The following is an 18,929-nucleotide window of genomic DNA, read 5'->3' on the forward strand; positions in this document are numbered from 1 at the left end:
ATCTCATTAATTTAGGCCGCCTGCACACGAGCGGAAATCCCGCCGCGGGATTTCCCGCGGGATTTCCGCCGCTGAAAGTTTGCATAGGAGTGCATTAAAATACGCACTCCTATGCAGACGGCCGCGGTTTGGCCGCGCGAAATCTCGCGCGGCAAACAAACCGTGGCATGTCCTAATTTTCTGCGGGGCACGCACTCACCCGGCCGCCGGCTCCGGTCTGCGCATGCGCCGGCTGCGCGGCAGCCGGCACATGAAAGAGCCGGGGCCGCCAGGCGCGGGTGAGTACGCGCTCGTCCCTGCAGGCGCTCGGGTGGGATCGCGCGGCGAGAATTCTCGCTGCCGGATCCGACCCGCTCGTCTGCAGGCGGCCTTACCATGGAAAAAAAACTGCAGTGTAAATTGACCTGCAGTGCAGATTTTTTTATTTGTAGCATGTCGATTTATGCTACAGGTTTTCACCCCTTCACATGAACTAGTGAAATTTTTGACAAATCCACAGAAAAATCTGTACCAAATCTGCATGTTTTAGGGTAGTTTCACACCTGCATTTGGAGGTCCTTTTGAAACTGATCAGTTTTTTAACTGATTACAAACTAAAGCAGAGCTGATGCATGCAAATACCCTTTTTGGGGTAGAGTAGCTGACTATTGAATATGCAGGTCATTGCCACTCCACAAATTTCACTCTGAGATTACTGCTAGAGCTCTTCCTCCAAGCTAGCACAATGCACACAATAATACAGTCCTGGAAGGTGGGTGGTGGCTGGACTTCTCCCCCCCCCCCCCCCCCTCCTCTTCTTCCCTCGGCTTCTCTTGTCCCCCTCTCTGTCCCTGTCCTGTACTGATGAAAAGGAACCATGTATGTAAGCTAATTTTTAGAGAAAATATGTTCAGTTAGTAGCTACATCTCACAGTTCCTCAAAGAAACAGACAAAACATGTAGCAGACCAAACAGGCCCGGAAGAACAGACTTTACTGTGTTTGCATTATGGCTTTAACTTCATTACCAGATATTGATTCAACAAGTTGTTACCTGAACAGCCCCTGTAGGACAGTCAAACTGCTGAGACAAAGATTTCCGGTTGCTGCACAAATTTGCTGATTGCCTCTCTCTATACAGTGATGGTTTCTTAGTGGCAGAAGGGTCAATTTCACCAATCCAATAAGGGTTCACACCTAATGCAAATATGAGAAAATATTCAAAAACAAGACAGGTACAACTGCTTTATTTGCTTCTAAAGGCATAGCAATAATGTTAAAGTACTTTGTGTTGGATATTCCTGAATACAAATTGATCATGTAAACCTGAAGGAAATCTCCAGCTGAAACTGCGTCTGTAAATGTAATTATTCAGTAAGAAGCATTCCAGAGGTGACCATGCTGGATTTTCTTGCTGTTTTTCAGACCATCATGGTCACGTTGTGATGCTAGATGCATTGCATTACAACATCTGTAAGTTTAGATATGCCCATATAACCCTCTGGTGAGTGTGGGCACAGTAAGTGCATATGGGACAGTGAGACCTGATGAGAGCAAGAAAGAGCAGAGAGCCAGCCTGCGAAGAACACACCAGTAGGATGTAAAAGAGAGGCCCTAGGAGGAGGGGAGCCCATGAGACCGGCATCTGAGGACAGTGTCAGAGTGAAAGCGAGACAGGTCATGGAACTGGAAGCCTTCAGAGGAGTCACTTAGAGAAAGAGAGAGCTGCAAAGTCTGCAAGACTGCTGTAAGGATGCCAGTGGCTGTGTATTGCCCTGTAGCATCATTTGTGATTAGTCATCGTAGGACATATTATGCTTGTGTAGCACTTAAAAGGGTATTCAAGTGTCGGGTCATTTTTTTCAGCTTTCCCTCATCCACTGGATGGGTAAAAACTGATAGAGTGTTGGGATCCGACTGCTGGGACCCCTACCAATCCTGAGAATGGGGGACCTGTGCCCCCTATTTCACATAATCCAAGACTAATTTTCCCATTTCTGTAGTGTAGTGGAGAATGTAGCTGCTGGTTGCACATTCGCTGCAGCGGCTACATGCCTCAGTGGCGCACACACGTGCCAAGCGCTGTGCTCGGATTTTTTCGTCAGCCCATTAAAATGAAAAGAGAGGTATTTGTTAGTAAATATACACTACTATTCACAATCTGATGTTATTGTACAAACCTTTATAACTGCAGGCAGAGTACAAGATGTAACCATTAGTTCAGCTACTTTACTAACAACATATAACTAATGCTAGTTATCACTGTATTGATAGACATTCCTGATCCTGTATACACAAACCATTAATTCTAGTCATCACCTTTACAAGCAGGTTTGTCCTAATAGGGAAGTTAAGCTGCAAATATCCTATAATTGGACTCTCATGCCCGTCAATCTACTCATGGGTTTTCTGTGTAATGCTGCTAGTGAACACTAGATGTCACTGTGTTTTATAGGTTTGTAGCAAATAGATTTGCTAACTTGAACTACCAGAAGTCCTTTTTTTTTTGTTTGTATAAAATCTTTATTTATAAATTTTGGGGTGGGTACAGAAAGAAAACAGGGAAATCCGCTTATCCAGATCGAAATCCGAGAAGCACTTTTTATGTTTTCATCTAGGCAGATTTTCTCCTATTCTGTAGGTGTTTCCTTAGTTCAGGATTCCCCTAATTTTGCATTTTAGTTACCAATTAATGTTTTCCAGCTTATAAACAGTGTTTTCTTTTTCCTAATATACATCTGCTATGTTGCCCTGTATATCATGTTGTTTTAGTGTTTTGTTTGGTTTATTTCTATAAAACTATAACTTTAATGTAAAAAAGTGAACTTTTCACTGGTTCATGGGCAAATATGCTCCATAGCGGTAAGTGTATTTGCGCATGTGCCAATGTGAAGAAGCCCTAAGCTGCGTCTTTAGGTGCTGATAGAGGAAATATTCCACCCTTTAGGTGCTGATAGAGGAAATATTCCACTCATGCAAAAGCACCGTTAGGCTAACTTGACAGGGACGAGCGTGATTTTGTGCTCGCCAACATGCAATTTCCCTTGCTGGTGTGAGGCATTTTTATCTCAAAACCGCCTTGCATCAGTTCAAGAAAGTCGCGATCCTTGGAGTTTCTCCCATTGTTTTCAAAAGGGAGACCTCGCATTGCATCGCGTGGACCTAGCAAGTGGCGCGAGGCTGCCGCCGGCCCCATTGAAAACAATGGGAGATGTGATTCAAGAGCATGCATGAAGATAGGACATGTTTCTCACATCACGGTGCAATGCGATGCGGGATACCATTGCTCAAAAGAATAGGGTCATTATCCGTATGAGATTTGAGCGTCTCGCAAAACACACAAATCTCACATGATTCTCTCGCCCACGTAAAGACGGCCATAAGATATAAGCACAGAAGCAATTTTTTCGGCCCTGAAAAATTAGTTTAATTTTATGTGTGATTTTCATTTTTTTTTGCTATTTTCACACATGATTTGCATCTGTGTTGCTTCAATTTTTTGAGCACATAAGAAAAGCAGAAATATACAGGCTCTGGTTCTCTTAATTTTCTTTTTATGGTCCCCATGGTTACATACTGTAAAAACGGATCTCATTCACATCATGCAAGTCCAATCTGTTATTCATACAAAAATCGCACCAAAATATGACATGCTGCGATTTTTTTACTCCAAGTGACAAAAAGCCCATCTAAATATTCATATTAAATGAATGTGTTCTATTTCTATTTGATTTTGACACTGAAAAAATCGATCTGAAATCAAACAGAAAAATCGTTTGTGTGAATATACCCTTTACACGCAAACTGCTGACCATGGATATTGGGGCTAAACAGTACTTATATCTTGTTGGGAGCAGCAGAAACATACTATAGGTTCTTAGAAACCACTGCACACTACACCATAAGTGACAGACCTCTGAAGTCAGCATGCCTGTCACTACGTTCTGCTGCCCTCAGTGAAGACTGCAGAAAGTACATGACAGATTCCCTTTAATTCTTGGGCTGCTCAGTGGGAGAGCGCCTTTCCTGCTGAGCCTTCTCCCTAGTGTAACTCTTAGTCAGTAGAAGCAGAAATATGATGTAATCTAAACGACATCATCATTTATTCTTTTAGGGTGCGCTCACTCATACTGGATAACTGGTGCAGATTTTGATGAAGATCCACAGCAGACTTTCACCCCTTCAGTTGAAAGGGTGAAATTTGCTGTGGATCTGTGTCACAATCTGCACCAAAATGGTGCAGTGGTGCAGATTTGGATGTGAATTTTAGTGTGGATCCACACCAATATCCGCCAGAAGTGAACGCACCGCAGTTCAAGTTTTCTTAAAGAATTTTACAAAATTTGTCACAAAAACACCATGTTACATTTCCCAGAGGAACATGCATGGCCTTATGAGTCTCCTCACTCATCTTCTAGGTGCAGGGGTGTACCTAAAGGCTCAGGGGCCCAGGTGCAAAAGTTCAGCTCAGGGCCCACCCCCTTCATCTGTACTTGTTCCCATACCTAAACCGTGCTAATTTACATACATGAACTAACCCCTTGGCATAGGATTTCTAAACATGGCTCATTTCCCGAACTCCATGTAAATCTGTTTGTAGGCCGCTTTTACATAGCCACGAAAATTGTGTGAGATTTGTGTGTTGCGAGACGCACATATCACGCGCAAATGTGAACCTCATTCTTTTGAATGGGGTCATACACATGAGCAATTTTTTTTTCCCCCACATCGCACGAAAATATTGCGGCATGTCCTATCTTTTGGTGTTTCCTTGGAATGCCTCGCATCGCCCATTGTTTTTAATGAGGCTGGCACAGCACCGCACAGCGTACAAGATGCATGCGAGTGCGATGCGATGCAAGGTTTACCCATTGAAAACAATGGTAAACACTCTGCGATACTCCGCCACAGCTAAAAGCACGTTACTTCCTCGATTTTCTTTTTAACACAAAAACCCCTCACATCCGTGGGGACATCACACGTTGGCAAACATGATATGGGGCAGAGTTTCACAGCCTGATATCAGACTCACTCATATAAAATTAGCCTAAGGCTGGCTGCACACGGCTGGATTTACATTGTGGAATCTGCAGCCGGAGATTTCATCACAGATCCTGCACCAAATACTGGAAAAAAAAGTGCTGCACAAAGCACTTTTTCTTCCATCCAAAAGACGGGCAGCTGGGCGGACAGCGGACGGACCCCATTGTAGTCAATAGAGTTCGTCCAATGCTGTTCGGTTCCATCCTGAGACAGATCCGTTTGGCCGCAGGGATTCCCCTTTCCTGCTCCCCAAATGGATCAAGAATGCGGAATCCCCTAGTGCTGGTGTGAAACCACTCAAAACTGGGTATCGTCTGTATAAAATTATGTATGTACAGCTGATATAAGCTATACATTCTGTATATAGTGATATCAACCATGCTGATATAAACTGGGCTGGGATATACCAGCATGCTTCATATCACTATAAACAGAATTTATACATTATACCAGCTGTACATATATAATTATATACAGGAGATCTCCAGGTTACACCAGCATGCTGTATATCACTATATACAGGAGACGTACTTTCATTTACCGGCTGTCCAGGCACTCCGAAAGGGAGTAGAGCGGGGACCTAGGCCATCCCCCTGCTAATCACTGATCGGCAGTGACTGATAGACTGCAGCTGTGATCACTCATAACTGCAGTCTATCAGTGGGAGGGCCCCGCGCCATGGGAGTCTGGAGCCTGTAATTGGCTGCCGACTCCACAGGTAACAACCCTCCCATCTCCGAGTGCTGACCTGCAGCACTGCCTCCCTCCTTTTTTCTCCCTCTCTCCTCCCGCAGCCACACACTGTGGGCCGCACCAATCACGCAGTAATGAGCATCTTGAATATGGTGGGGCCTCTGGGCCTCCTCAGCGGTCACCATTGCAACCCCTGTGACCCCAGTGCCAGTGTCTAGGTGTCTTCTTAACCCCTTAGTGATGAAGCCTGTTTTGCCTTAATGACGGAGACAAATTTTGGAAATCTGACCCGTGTCACTTTAACATAGAATAATTCTATTAAGGCTTTGCATATTCAAGTGATTCTGCCCTTTTTGTTCGCCACATATTGTGCTTCTTTTGGGTGGTAAAAATTTACCAATAGAATTTGTATATATTTATTAAAAGTGCCAAAATTGGGAAAATTTTGAAAAAAATTCATTTTTTCACATTTTCAACTGTAATATCTAAAATATGTGCAAACATACCATACAAATTTTTGCGAAGATATATATTTCCATCTGTTTATTTTATTCTGGGTACACATTTGAAAAACTGTATTTTTTTAAACTACTTAGTAGACGTACAAATTTAACATTGATTGATTATTATTAGAGATGAGCGAGCACCAAAATGCTCGGGTGCTCGTTACTCGGGACGAACTTTTCGCGATGCTCGAGGGTTCGTTTCGAGTAACGAACCCCATTGAAGTCAATGGGCGACCCGAGCATTTTTGTATTTCGCCGATGCTCGCTAAGGTTTTCATGTGTGAAAATCTGGGGAATTCAAGAAAGTGATGGGAACGACACAGCAACGGATAGGGCAGGCGAGGGGCTACATGTTGGGCTGCATCTCAAGTTCACAGGTCCCACTATTAAGCCACAATAGCGGCAAGAGTGGGCCCCCCCCCCTCCCAAAAACTTTTACTTCTGAAAAGCCCTCATTAGCATGGCATACCTTTGCTAAGCACCACACTACCTCCAACAAAGCACAATCACTGCCTGCATGACACTCCGCTGCCACTTCTCCTGGGTTACATGCTGCCCAACCGCCCCCCCTCCCCCCACAGCGCACACCAAAGTGTCCCTGCGCAGCCTTCAGCTGCCCTCATGCCACACCACCCTCATGTCTATTTAGAAGTGCGTCTGCCATGACGAGGAACCGCAGGCACACACTGCAGAGGGTTGGCACGGCTAGGCAGCGACCCTCTTTAAAAGGGGCAGGGCGATAGCCCACAATGCTGTACAGAAGCAATGAGAAATAGAATCCTGTGCCACCGCCATCAGGAGCTGCACACGTGGGCATAGCAATGGGGAACCTATGTGCCACACACTATTCATTCTGTTAAGGTGTCTGCACGCCCCAGTCAGACCCCGGTTTTTTAATTCATAGACACAGGCAGGTACAATTCCCTATTGTGAAGTCCCTGTCGACCGACAGCATGGGTGGCTCCCTGGAACCCACCGGCGATACACAAAAATATCCCATTGCATTGCCTAACAAAGCTGAGGTAGTAATGTCGTGCTTAATGCAGGTGGGCTTCGGCCCACACTGCATGCCCCAGTCTGACTGGGGTTCTTTACAAGTGGAATCAGATGCATTTATAATTCCCTGTGGACCCACAGCATGGGTGGGTGCCAGGAAGCCACCGGCGGTACACAGAAATATCACATTGCATTGCCCAACACAGCGGATGTAACGTCAGCTGTAATGCAGGTGGGCTAAAAATTCATTTGATTACACTGTAGGCGAGGGCCCACAAAAATTGCTGTATCAACAGTACTAATGTACATCCAAAAAATTGGCCATGGCCAACCAAGATGGCAGGTGAAACCCATTAATCGCTTTGGTTAATGTGGCTTAAGTGGTAACTAGGCCTGGAGACAGCCCAGTTTAACTAAAAATTGGTTCAAGTTAAAGTTTCAACGCTTTTAAGAGCATTGAAACATATAAAAATTGTTTAGAAAAATTATGAGTGAGCCTTGTGGCCCTAAGAAAAATTGCCCGTTCAGCGTGATTACGTGAGGTTTCAGGAGGAGGAGCAGGAGGAGGAGGAGGAATATTAGACACAGATTGATGAAGCAGAAATGTCCCCGTTTTGGATGGTGAGAGAGAACGTAGCTTCCATCCGCGGGTGCAGCCTACGTATTGCTTACGTATCGCTGCTGTCCGCTGGTGGAGAAGAGAAGTCTGGGGAAATCCAGGCTTTGTTCATCTTGATGAGTGTTAGCCTGTCGGCACTGTCGGTTGACAGGCGGGTACGCTTATCTGTGATGATTCCCCCAGCCGCACTAAACACCCTTTCCGACAAGACGCTAGCCGCAGGACAAGCAAGCACCTCCTGGGGATACAGCGCTAGTTCAGGCCACGTGTCCAGCTTCGACACCCAGTAGTTGTAGGGGGCAGAGGCGTCACCGAGGATGGTCGTGCGATCGGCTACGTACTCCCTCACCATCCTTTTACAGTGCTCCCGCCGACTCAGCCTTGACTGGGGAGCGGTGACACAGTCTTGCTGGGGAGCCATAAAGCTGGCCAGGCCCTTAAAGACTGTTGCACTGCCTGGGCTGTACATGCTGCTCGATCTCCGCACCTCCCCTGCTACCTGGCCCTCGGAACTGCGCCTTCTGCCACTACCGCTGTCGGATGGGAATTTTACCATCAGCTTGTCCGCCAGGGTCCTGTGGTATAGCAACACTCTCGAACCCCTTTCCTCTTCGGGAATGAGAGTGGGAAGGTTCTCCTTATAGCGTGGGTCGAGCAGTGTGTACACCCAGTAATCCGTAGTGGCCAGAATGCGTTGAATGCGAGGGTCACGAGAAAGGCATCCTAACATGAAGTCAGCCATGTGTGCCAGGGTACCTGTACGCAACACATGGCTGTCCGCACTAGGAAGATAACTTTCAGGATCCTCCTCCTCCTCCTCCTCCTCAGGCCATACACGCTGAAATGATGACAGGCAAGCAGCATGGGTACCGTCAGCAGTGGGCCAAGCTGTCTCTTCCCCCTCCTCCTCATCCTCCTCATGCTCCTCCTCCTCCTCCTGAACGCGCTGAGATATAGACAGGAGGGTGCTCTGACTATCCAGCGACATACTGTCTTCCCCCGGCTCGGTTTCCGAGCGCAAAGCGGCTGCCTTTATGGTTTGCAGGGAAGTTCTCAAGATGCATAGCAGAGGAATGGTGACGCTAATGATTGCAGCATCGCCGCTCACCACCTGGGTAGACTGCTCAAAGTTTCGAAGGACCTGGCAGATGTCTGCCAACCAGGCCCACTCTTCTGAAAAGAATTGAGGAGGCTGACTCCCACTGCGCCGCCCATGTTGGAGTTGGTATTCCACTATAGCTCTACGCTGCTCATAGAGCCTAGCCAACATGTGGAGCGTAGAGTTCCACCGTGTGGGCACGTCGCACAGCAGTCGGTGCACTGGCAGATTAAAGCGATGTTGCAGGGTGCGCAGGGTGGCAGCGTCCGTGTGGGACTTGCGGAAATGTGCGCAGAGCCGGCGCACCTTTACGAGCAGGTCTGACAAGCGTGGGTAGCTTTTCAGAAAGCGCTGAACCACCAAATTAAAGACGTGGGCCAGGCATGGCACGTGCGTGAGGCTGCCGAGCTGCAGAGCCGCCACCAGGTTACGGCCGTTGTCACACACGACCATGCCCGGTTGGAGGCTCAGCGGCGCAAGCCAGCGGTCGGTCTGCTCTGTCAGACCCTGCAGCAGTTCGTGGGCCGTGTGCCTCCTATCTCCTAAGCTGAGTAGTTTCAGCATGGCCTGCTGACGCTTGCCCACCGCTGTGCTGCCACGCCGCGCGACACCGACTGCTGGCGACGTCCTGCTGCTGCTGACACATCTAGATTGCGAGACAGAGGTTGAGGAGGAGGAGGAGGAGGAGGAGGGTGCTTTAGTGGAAGAAGCATACACCGCCGAACATACCACCACCGAGCTGGGGCCCGCAATTCTGGGGGTGGGTAGGACGTGAGTGGTCCCAGGCTCTGACTCTGTCCCAGCCTCCACTAAATTCACCCAATGTGCCGTCAGGGAGATGTAGTGGCCCTGCCCGCCTGTGCTTGTCCACGTGTCCGTAGTTAAGTGGACCTTGCCACTAACCGCATTGGTGAGGGCGCGTACAATGTTGCGGGAGACGTGGTCGTGCAGGGCTGGGACGGCACATCGGGGAAAAGTAGTGGCGACTGGGAACTGAGTAGCGCGGGGCCGCCGCCGCCATCATAGCTTTGAAGGACTCCGTTTCCACAACCCTATACGGCAGCATCTTAAGGCTGATAAATTTGGCTATGTGGACGGTTAACGATTGAGCGTGCGGGTGCGTGGTGGCGTACTTGCGCTTGCGCTCCAACAGTTGCGCTAGCGACGGCTGGACTGTGCGGTGCGAGACATTGGTGGATGGGGCCGAGGACAGCGGAGGTGAGGGTGTGGGTGCAGGCCATGAGACGGTCGTGCCTGTGTCCTGAGAGGGGGGTTGGATCTCAGTGGCAGGTTGGGGCACAGGGGGAGAGGCAGCGGTGCAAACCGGAGGCGGTGAACGGCCTTCGTCCCACCTTGTGGGGTGCTTGGCCATCATATGTCTGCGCATGCTGGTGGTGGTCAGGCTGTTGGTGGTGTCTCTCCGGCTGATCTTGGCGCGACAAAGGTTGCACACCACTGTTCGTCGGTCGTCAGGCGTCTCGGTGAAAAACTGCCAGACCTTAGAGCACCTCGGCCTCTGCAGGGTGGCATGGCGCGAGGGGGCGCTTTGGGAAACACTTGGTGGATTATTCGGTCTGGCCCTGCCTCTACCCCTGGCCACCGCACTGCCTCTTGCAACCTGCCCTGCTGCTGCCCGTGCCTCCCCCTCTGAAGACCTGTCCTGTGTAGGCGTTGCACACCAGGTGGGGTCAGTCACCTCATCGTCCTGCTGCTCTTCCTCCGAATCCTCTGTGCGCTGCTCCCTCGGACTTACTGCCCTTACTACTACCTCACTGCAAGACAACTGTGTCTCATCGTCATCGTCCTCCTCACCCACTGAAAGGTCTTGAGACAGTTGCCAGAAGTCCCCAGCCTCATCCCCCGGACCCCGGGAACTTTCCAATGGTTGTGCATCAGTGACGATAAACTCCTCTGGTGGTAGAGGAACCACTGCTGCCCAATCTGAGCAGGGGCCCGAGAAAGGTTCCTGGGAGTGTTCCCGCTCCTGAGCATGTGTGATTGTAGTAGAGTGAGGAGGCTGGGAGGAAGGAGGAGCAGCAGACAGAGGATTCGGATTTGCAGCAGTGGACGGCGCAGAACTGTGGCTGGACGATAGGTTGCTCGAAGCACTTTCTGCCATCCAGGACAGGACCTGCTCACACTGCTCATTTTCTAATAAAGGTCTCCCGCGTGGACCCATTAATTGGGCGATGAATGTGGGGACGCCAGAAACGTGCCTCTCTCCTAATCGCGCAGCAGTCGGCTGCGACACACCTGGATCAGGAGCTCGGCCTGTGCCCACACCCTCACTTGGGCCTACGCGTCCTCGGCCGCGTCCACGTCCTCTAGGCCTACCCCTACCCCTCAGCATGCTGTATTACCAGTGATTTGATTTCCCAGGCAGGAAATAAATTGGCGCAAACCTGCAGGCCAAATATAATTTTTTCGCTTTTTTGCAAAGGGAAGGCCCCACTGCGTATATTCAATGAACAATACGTTTAATAACTGTGGTGTGGCCCTGAAAAAGTGTCACACAACTTTAGTGTAGCAGAGTTATTAACTCTGGCAGAGCAGGTATTTGCCAGTCAGGAAAGACAATGGCGCAAGCCTGCAGTAAACCGTAGCTGGTTGCGTCTGATTTTTGTACGTTCTCCACGCAGCACACACGTACACGGAGACCTTAGGACTGACACAGGCAGGCCAAATATAATTTTTTCGCTTTTTTGCAAAGGGAAGGCCCCACTGCGTATATTCAATGAACAATAACTGTGTTGTGGCCCTGCCTACACAATTCTGTCCCTGTAGTATCAATGGAGGGTGCAATGCTCTGCACAGACGATTTTTAGAAAAAAAAAAAAATGCAACACTGCTAACAGCAGCCTGCACAGTACTCCACACAGTTAAATGTGGCCCTAGAAAGGACCGTTGAGGTTCTTGAAGGTTACACTCACTCCTAACACTCTCCCTGCCTAAACACCACTTCTGTCCCTAATGCCGGGTGCAATGCTCTGCACTGCCGATTTTGAGAAAAAAAAACAAAAACCCACTGCTAGCAGCAGCCTGCACACAGGTAGATGTGGCCCTAAGAAGGACCTTTGGGGTTCTTGAAGCCTACACTAACTCCTAACGCTCTCCCTACAGCAGCTCAGGCACCAGCAGCACTGTCCCTCACTAATTCACAAGACATCTGAGGCGAGCCGCGGGAGGGGCCGACTTTTATACTCGGGTGACATCTGATGGCCCAGCCACTCACAGCAGGGGGGTGGTATAGGGCTTGAACGTCACAGGGGGAAGTTGTAATGCCTTCCCTGTCTTTCAATTGGCCAGAAAAGCTCGCTAACGTCTCAGAGAGGAAACTGAAAGTAACCAGAACACCGCGTGGTACTCGTTACGAGTAACGAGCATCCCGAACACCCTAATATTCGCACGAATATCAAGCTCGGACGAGTACGTTCGCTCATCTCTAATTATTATCAACATTTTGAGGAACACTTTGTTTTCCTGCACCAAGCCAAGATTACAAAGGCTCATAGGTGTCAGAATGATAGATACCCCCACAAATGACCCCATTTTAAAAACTAAACCCCTTAATGTATTCACTGAGGGGTGTCAGGAGTATTTTGACCCCACAGTTTCTTTTCAGGAGTTAATACAATTAAGAGGAGAAAAAATAAAATTTCATTTTTTTGCAAATATGTCATTTTAAAGACATTTTTTTTCTATAGTGCACATGAAAATGAGGATTTACACCCCAAATCCTGTATACACAACTGGGTTCAAACTGAAATGAGCAGCCGGTGGCTTTCAGAACAGAAATTTTGCTTCAAGGTGATTTAGGCCCCATAGCACACTGGTAGAGCCCTTGAGCGGCCAACACGATGGAGAACCCCCACAAATGACCCCATTTTGAAAACTAGAAACCTTAACGAATTCATCTAGCGGTGTACTGCATATTTTGACCCCACAGTTTTTGAATGAATCTAAGCAAAGCAGAAGGAAAAAATTACTATTTTCATTTTTTTGGCAATTGTGTCATTTTAAAAACTGTTTCTTTTTGTACAGCACACATATGGATGAAGACTTACAACCCAAAATGGATACCACTTTTTGTCCTGTGTTCAGAAACATTCCCATTGTAGCCCCAATCTATGTATAGGACACATGGCTAGGCCCCTGTAATGGAGGGACCACCCATTGAATTTATGGGCACAACTGAATAAATTCCAGGCCCCATTGCTTACTTGTGCAAAAAAAAAAAATTGACTCCCTAAAAATTGCCCCCGCTCCGTGCCCTTTTTGGCGTGCCTTAAATCTTAGATAAAAGTACAAATGTAAACTGTGTGGTATGTCCAAAGACAGGGGTAATTACGGAGGCTTCTTGGGTTGGGCACATGGGGCAATAAAATCGGGTATCTCTCATCCTCCCATGCTTTTTTGGGTGTTATTTCTTGACTTCAGTGCTCCTGGAACTACAGGAAGGCGAGCGTTCCCGGGGCTTCTTGTAAATTATGTACTACAGGTAGCGCTCTGAATAATGCCGGGCTCACACGGTCGGATGTGGAATCTGCCTGCAGCGGATCCCAGCTGTGAGCCCGGCTGTGACCCTACTACAGCAACAGTAGGGTGGAATGCTGGATGGTGACTAAATAATAACTAAACTTTTTTGGGGTGATTTGAATTGTACGTATGATTGATTGTAAGACATTTTATCATATATTTAATCAGACGATTTTGCCTTTTTTTTTTTTAAACTACTTCTGAACTTCTCTCAAAAGAGCATCTGACAGACCAACTATGTCTTATGAGCTCTATCTTATCAGCTGCTTATCATATTTCAGAGACAGAGTTTGTGAGACAGTCTATGTCATAGGAGTGTGAAACAGCGGATAACACAGAGTTGGTAATGGTCCATTTAGACGGGAAGAACAGTTGGGCAAACAATGTCCAACAGCTCGTCCCAGTGATGCTCGCTCCTGTGCTGTTGCATAGGAGCAACTACCATTGTCATCGCTCACAGCGCAGCCGGAATAGAGGAGGAGCTTGATGGCGAGGCCTCTCCCCCCCGCCCCCTTTCACAGTAAAGCGACAGTCTTTCATAAGTCTTTCGTGCAGCTGCTGTTTTTTCACTGAACGGCTCATCATTCAGTTTTCTGCATGCAAAAACTGAATGACTGAATAATTATCGTTCAGTCGCTGCATGGCATTTACATGGGACGATTGTCCTTCAAGTTCCCGTACTCAACTGCCTTATCTGTAGCTGTCAGATGCTCTGTTGAGGGAAGTCCAGAAGCAGTTTAAAAAAAAAAAAAAATTAGCAAAATCATCTGATTAAATATATTACAAATTACAAAGTGTCTTAAAATCAACTGAAATCCTGCCTGCACAAAAGAAAGTTTAGATATTCTTTTATTTGAGCAATCTCAACAGCTCTCTTTTCAACTTAACGGCTTTGCACATCATCACAACTTATTTTTTTCATAGTTTTAATACTTCTAAAATGGAAAATTAAGCAACTTTGCAACAGGTCTTAAGGCCCATTTACACATAACGGTTGTCTCTGAAAATTCGCTCAAACGAGTGAAAGTGCATGATAATCTTTACGTCTAAACAGGAGCCATCTCGTACTTTTTATTCACTTCGTTTTTTCGCTGTCTCAGCCTGCATAAAAATAATCGCTGTCTCACTCACTTCTCGTTACAGCTAAACGCTCCCTGCTCAGTGTTTCAGATAGGTGAAAGTTAGATTCCTTATTTAAGCCTTGTAACAATTCCCAGTCATTGTTACAAGACTTGTATCAAGAGTCTAACTTTGGCTTGAAGGAATGCTGCCTTCCAATAGGTGGCACTGTGGAGGCATTATTCCATCTCCCTTTTTAGCATATTACCAGAGGAATAGCCTTTTGAGTCTCCTCACTCACTGTCTCGGTGCGCTCCCTAAGGAGAAAAGATAGCGTTTCTGAGCCACATAGGAATGTGAAGCACTGAAAGAGAAGTGAACAATTTTCAGTGATGATCTGCCTGTCTAAACATTCTGCATGATCGCAAATAACTAGCGGTGACGTCACTCGCTCATGCGGCTGTTGAAACAACAATCGTCTCATGTAAAAATGATATTAATCACTAAGCTCATATGCAGAGTGTACAACTCCATGGAAAACCAATTCTGCATAGTGTAATCCTGCAATCTTTCAATCCCTTACTTTTTCCATTTGGTTGATTAGCATAAAGTTGATGACAGACAGAATGCAAATAAAATGTTTGCAAATGGGAACCAACCTTTTCCTAAGAAATGGTATTCATGTCTTTGTTTAAACTCCTGGTACAATTTTGTTACTCCATGGATATTATATCCCCGCAGTAATGTAGTTTCTAAACTGCATTACAAAGCGAATCAGTTTCCCCTTGATGTATATATAAAACAGAACATACTTGTGGAATTACTTCGTGTCCTAACGCAGGGAACCTTCATTTGTAGCATGCAGTGATTTTCCAGTTTCGCTTGACTTTCTATAAAAGCGTTCAAAGCGGTTTCCTGAAAGACAAAAGATTGATGATAAGCAGTCGAATTAGAATGCATTACTTTTAATAAAGGGTTAAGATTACAGATATGCTTGCTGTGGTTAATCTGTCTACATCAATTTTGTAGACAAAAGTCTTGCAAATCCGAGCTGGGGTTTCAGTAGAGCCACGTGCCAAATGTGGTAAAGTACTGGCAGGCTGTCCTCTGGTTATAGAAAACATTTGCTGTACATTCAGCTCAACAATCCTCCCTGATTCCGCTGGAGAAGAGGTATGTCTGACAACTATGTAGAGCTCATGCTGAAGTAAATACATTTCTAAGTTATAGATGGAGCAAAGTTTAACTTGACCCTGCTAACTTTCTGCAACACGTTATTTTATCCTCAGGGCTCATTCATAAGACCGTGATTTCGGCACGTATTACGCACGTGTGATATGTGGTGCATGAAGTCAATGAAAGTACATTGACACATTCACATTAGCGTGCAAACACTGTGTGTAGATACACACGTAAAAAGATCGCAGCATGCTATATTTCACTGTGAATCACACAGCAAGAGCTCTTGTATGGGTAATGTATGCAGCACTGTCCTTACGCAATACATTGCATATGGGCGACGATACTTACGTAATTCCGCTATGAGACGGGAAATTAAAAAAAAAAAGGCAAAAGTCACACTGCTCATGACAGCATGTCTGAGATGCGCTTTCATGCGACGCGCACTTGATGCCATACGTGGCGATAACCGGCTTGCACAAACCAGTAAAACATGCCCGATGCAGTGTCTTATGCATACGGACGTGTGAATGAGACGTAAGCCTTCAAAAGCTATTGTTATCTTATAACACAACACAAGCAATTGTACATCAATTGAAAGGGCAAATAAAGTGTAGCACAAAATGTTATCATAACGTGTTAAACTTCAAGTTAAACTTTGCTACATCTGTATAACAGTCACAGCAGAAAAAGAAAAATCCAGCATTTACAATAGGGTACTGTTGTATCTTGTTTCCACTGGAAGCTAGGGGCTGCCCTGGGTATCTTGTAGTTAACACCCCCTGTTAAGCCCTTAGCTTCCGATTGACTATGTGTATGTGTGGCTGTGCTGCAGTGCTGTGCCATGGATGAAGGCTTACAGTGACTCTTACTCACGACCCCACCGGGGCTTTGAAGGAGGAGACCGCCGCTGCTGTGAGGGACAAGGCCGCCACTTCAGTGAGGGATGAGGCCGCCGCAATAGTTGCTGTGTGTCCGGTGTAAGGCCACGGCAGTGTCTTTGGCACTGAACGGCGGGGGAATGGGACAGCCAATCGGAAGCTAGGGGCTTGACAGGGGGCATTACCTCCACCAAAGCCAGGTCTGCCCCTAGCTTCTGGTGTCGACAAGGTACAACAGTATCGTACAATAGTATGGAGATATTCTCTCTTAAATTTTCTCCATAATATGATGCGTTACGGAGGAACCATGATACAGCAGGAAATCGGGCTACACCTCAGTGCTGTACCCCCATAGAGGCTCTGTCCGTTTGAAATGACAACACTGTACTATAAGATAAGGAGGCATACAACTGTATACATGTCTACCATGTCACTATGCAATGCTTTCTGCATGCTATAAAGTGAGTCACCTGGGATAAAAAGTCTGAAAATCATTTGTGGATTTACCATAAATGCTTAAGACTCCTCTAACCACTTACATACATAAAAGGTCACATGGGGAGCTGAACCGATCCACACCCGATGGGTATTGACTGTGCTAAGTGCCATGAATACCAGACGATTCTTGCTCAAAATTCGTTCAAACGAACTAAATTGAGCGAAAATCATCCAGCGTAAATGCAAAAAAATAGTTTACTATTCGTTTGCTTCTCGTTTTCCCTGGCTTTTAGTCAGCATAAAAAACATTGCGGGATTTTCACTGGGTGTAAATGCTCCCCAGTCAGTGCTTCACATAGAATGTGCGGGAAGCCACCAAAAAAACCCACGATCAGCAGTGAACTCTACCTGTCTAACGCCTCATGTCCACGGGCTAATTATACTTACGAAATCCGCGCGGGTGTCCCGCACGCGTGATCCACACCCATAGGGATGCATTGGACACCTGCAGGTAAATAAATACCTGCGGATGTAATTTTTCCCTGCCTCGCGGATCGCACGTGCGGGGAATCACCCGAAGCATGCTACATTTTGTGTGGGTCTCACGCACGGACGGCTCTCGCAGGCTTCTATTGAAGCCTATGGAAGCCGTCTATATCTGCGGCACACCCGCAGCTTAATTTCTGCTCTGCCGTGGGGCTACTGGAAAAGAAGCAGAAGGAAAGAAGATCTGTCCGCGACGGACGGGAACCCGCGGCTTCTGGATAGGTGAGTATTATCAATTTATAGACCTCATGTCTGCGGGAAAGGAGGGACCCGCTGCGGGATTCTGCATGGAGAATCCGCACAGGCCCGAATTTCTTAGTGGACATGAGGCCTAAATGCTCTGCACAAGCGCTAATAGCCATAGTTGTAACATCAGCGCTCATGCAGTTATTTAGATGACTGTCATCCCATCTTAATGGCACATTACGCAGATGACACATAGCTGTTGTCAGGGTTGCTAGATAGCTGCTGTTTACCCATTCCAATGCTATGGTCAATGCTGACCCTGGCATCTAAGACTTTTGACAGAGGGGGGGCGGCTCCCTTCATTGCCCCATCACCACCACCTGAGCAGCAACAGCGGAGTGCCGATGGGTTGCCAGGGCATCCTAAAACTTAGGGCTTAATAGGCCATCATTGATAGGTACAATACACTTCAATACAGAAATATTGCAGTGTATTGTATGAGCAATCACACAAACACATATTCAAAGCCCATAAAGGAACTAAAAAAACATAAACATAATTTTAAAATATATATTTAAAAAGTGTTAAAACCAGCCTTTAAAAATTGATAGCCTATCCTCAGGATAGGCCATCAACATCTCATTGGGATAACCGACGATCAGTTGATTAAACAGGTTGTGGGACTCATAGGAGCACTTCAGCCTCTTCAATGTTTACATTTGCGCATGATCCTGTCAGTGCTCAGAACGCTGTATTATTTATATCAGCCTTTCTGGGTACTACAGGCTTATCCCATTCACTTCAACGGGACAAGCTTGTAGTACTCAGAACAGCCACTGCAAATAATATGGTATTCTGAAAACTAACAGGATCGTGATCAGATGTAAACATAGAAGAGGCTACAATGCTCATGAGCTGCAGCTGTTTAGTCAGCTCATCGGCAGAAGTCCTAAGAGGTGGACACCCAACAATTAGATATTGATGTCCTATCAATTTGAAAAGGTTTGAGAACCCGCTTTAAAAGTTCAAAGAAAACCCTTTTTCTATTTACCGCATGAAAATAACAGAACACAAAAAAAATCATAATTGCTATTGCTACATACAAGTCTGTACTACTAAAATATTGCATTAGTAATCTTACACAGTGAATGGGATAAAAATATACAATGC

At 46.6% G+C, this 18,929-nt stretch overlaps 1 protein-coding gene across 3 annotated transcripts in view; it reads right to left on the minus strand.

The window, feature by feature from the left end:
• The window catches only part of IL16 (interleukin 16), a 131,156-nt gene that overhangs the window by 58,723 nt on the left and 53,504 nt on the right, over positions 1-18,929 (minus strand). For all 3 annotated transcript variants that reach the window (XM_066592688.1, XM_066592687.1, XM_066592689.1), the window contains 2 exons: positions 15,342-15,444; positions 1,033-1,175 (listed from right to left, as the gene is read on the minus strand). In XM_066592688.1, coding sequence (XP_066448785.1) covers positions 1,033-1,175; positions 15,342-15,444 — 246 coding nt within the window. The remainder of the gene's footprint in view (positions 1-1,032; positions 1,176-15,341; positions 15,445-18,929) is intronic.

Source organism: Eleutherodactylus coqui, chromosome 2, assembly GCF_035609145.1.
Source record: "Eleutherodactylus coqui strain aEleCoq1 chromosome 2, aEleCoq1.hap1, whole genome shotgun sequence".
Classification (NCBI taxonomy): Eukaryota; Metazoa; Chordata; class Amphibia; order Anura; family Eleutherodactylidae; genus Eleutherodactylus; species Eleutherodactylus coqui.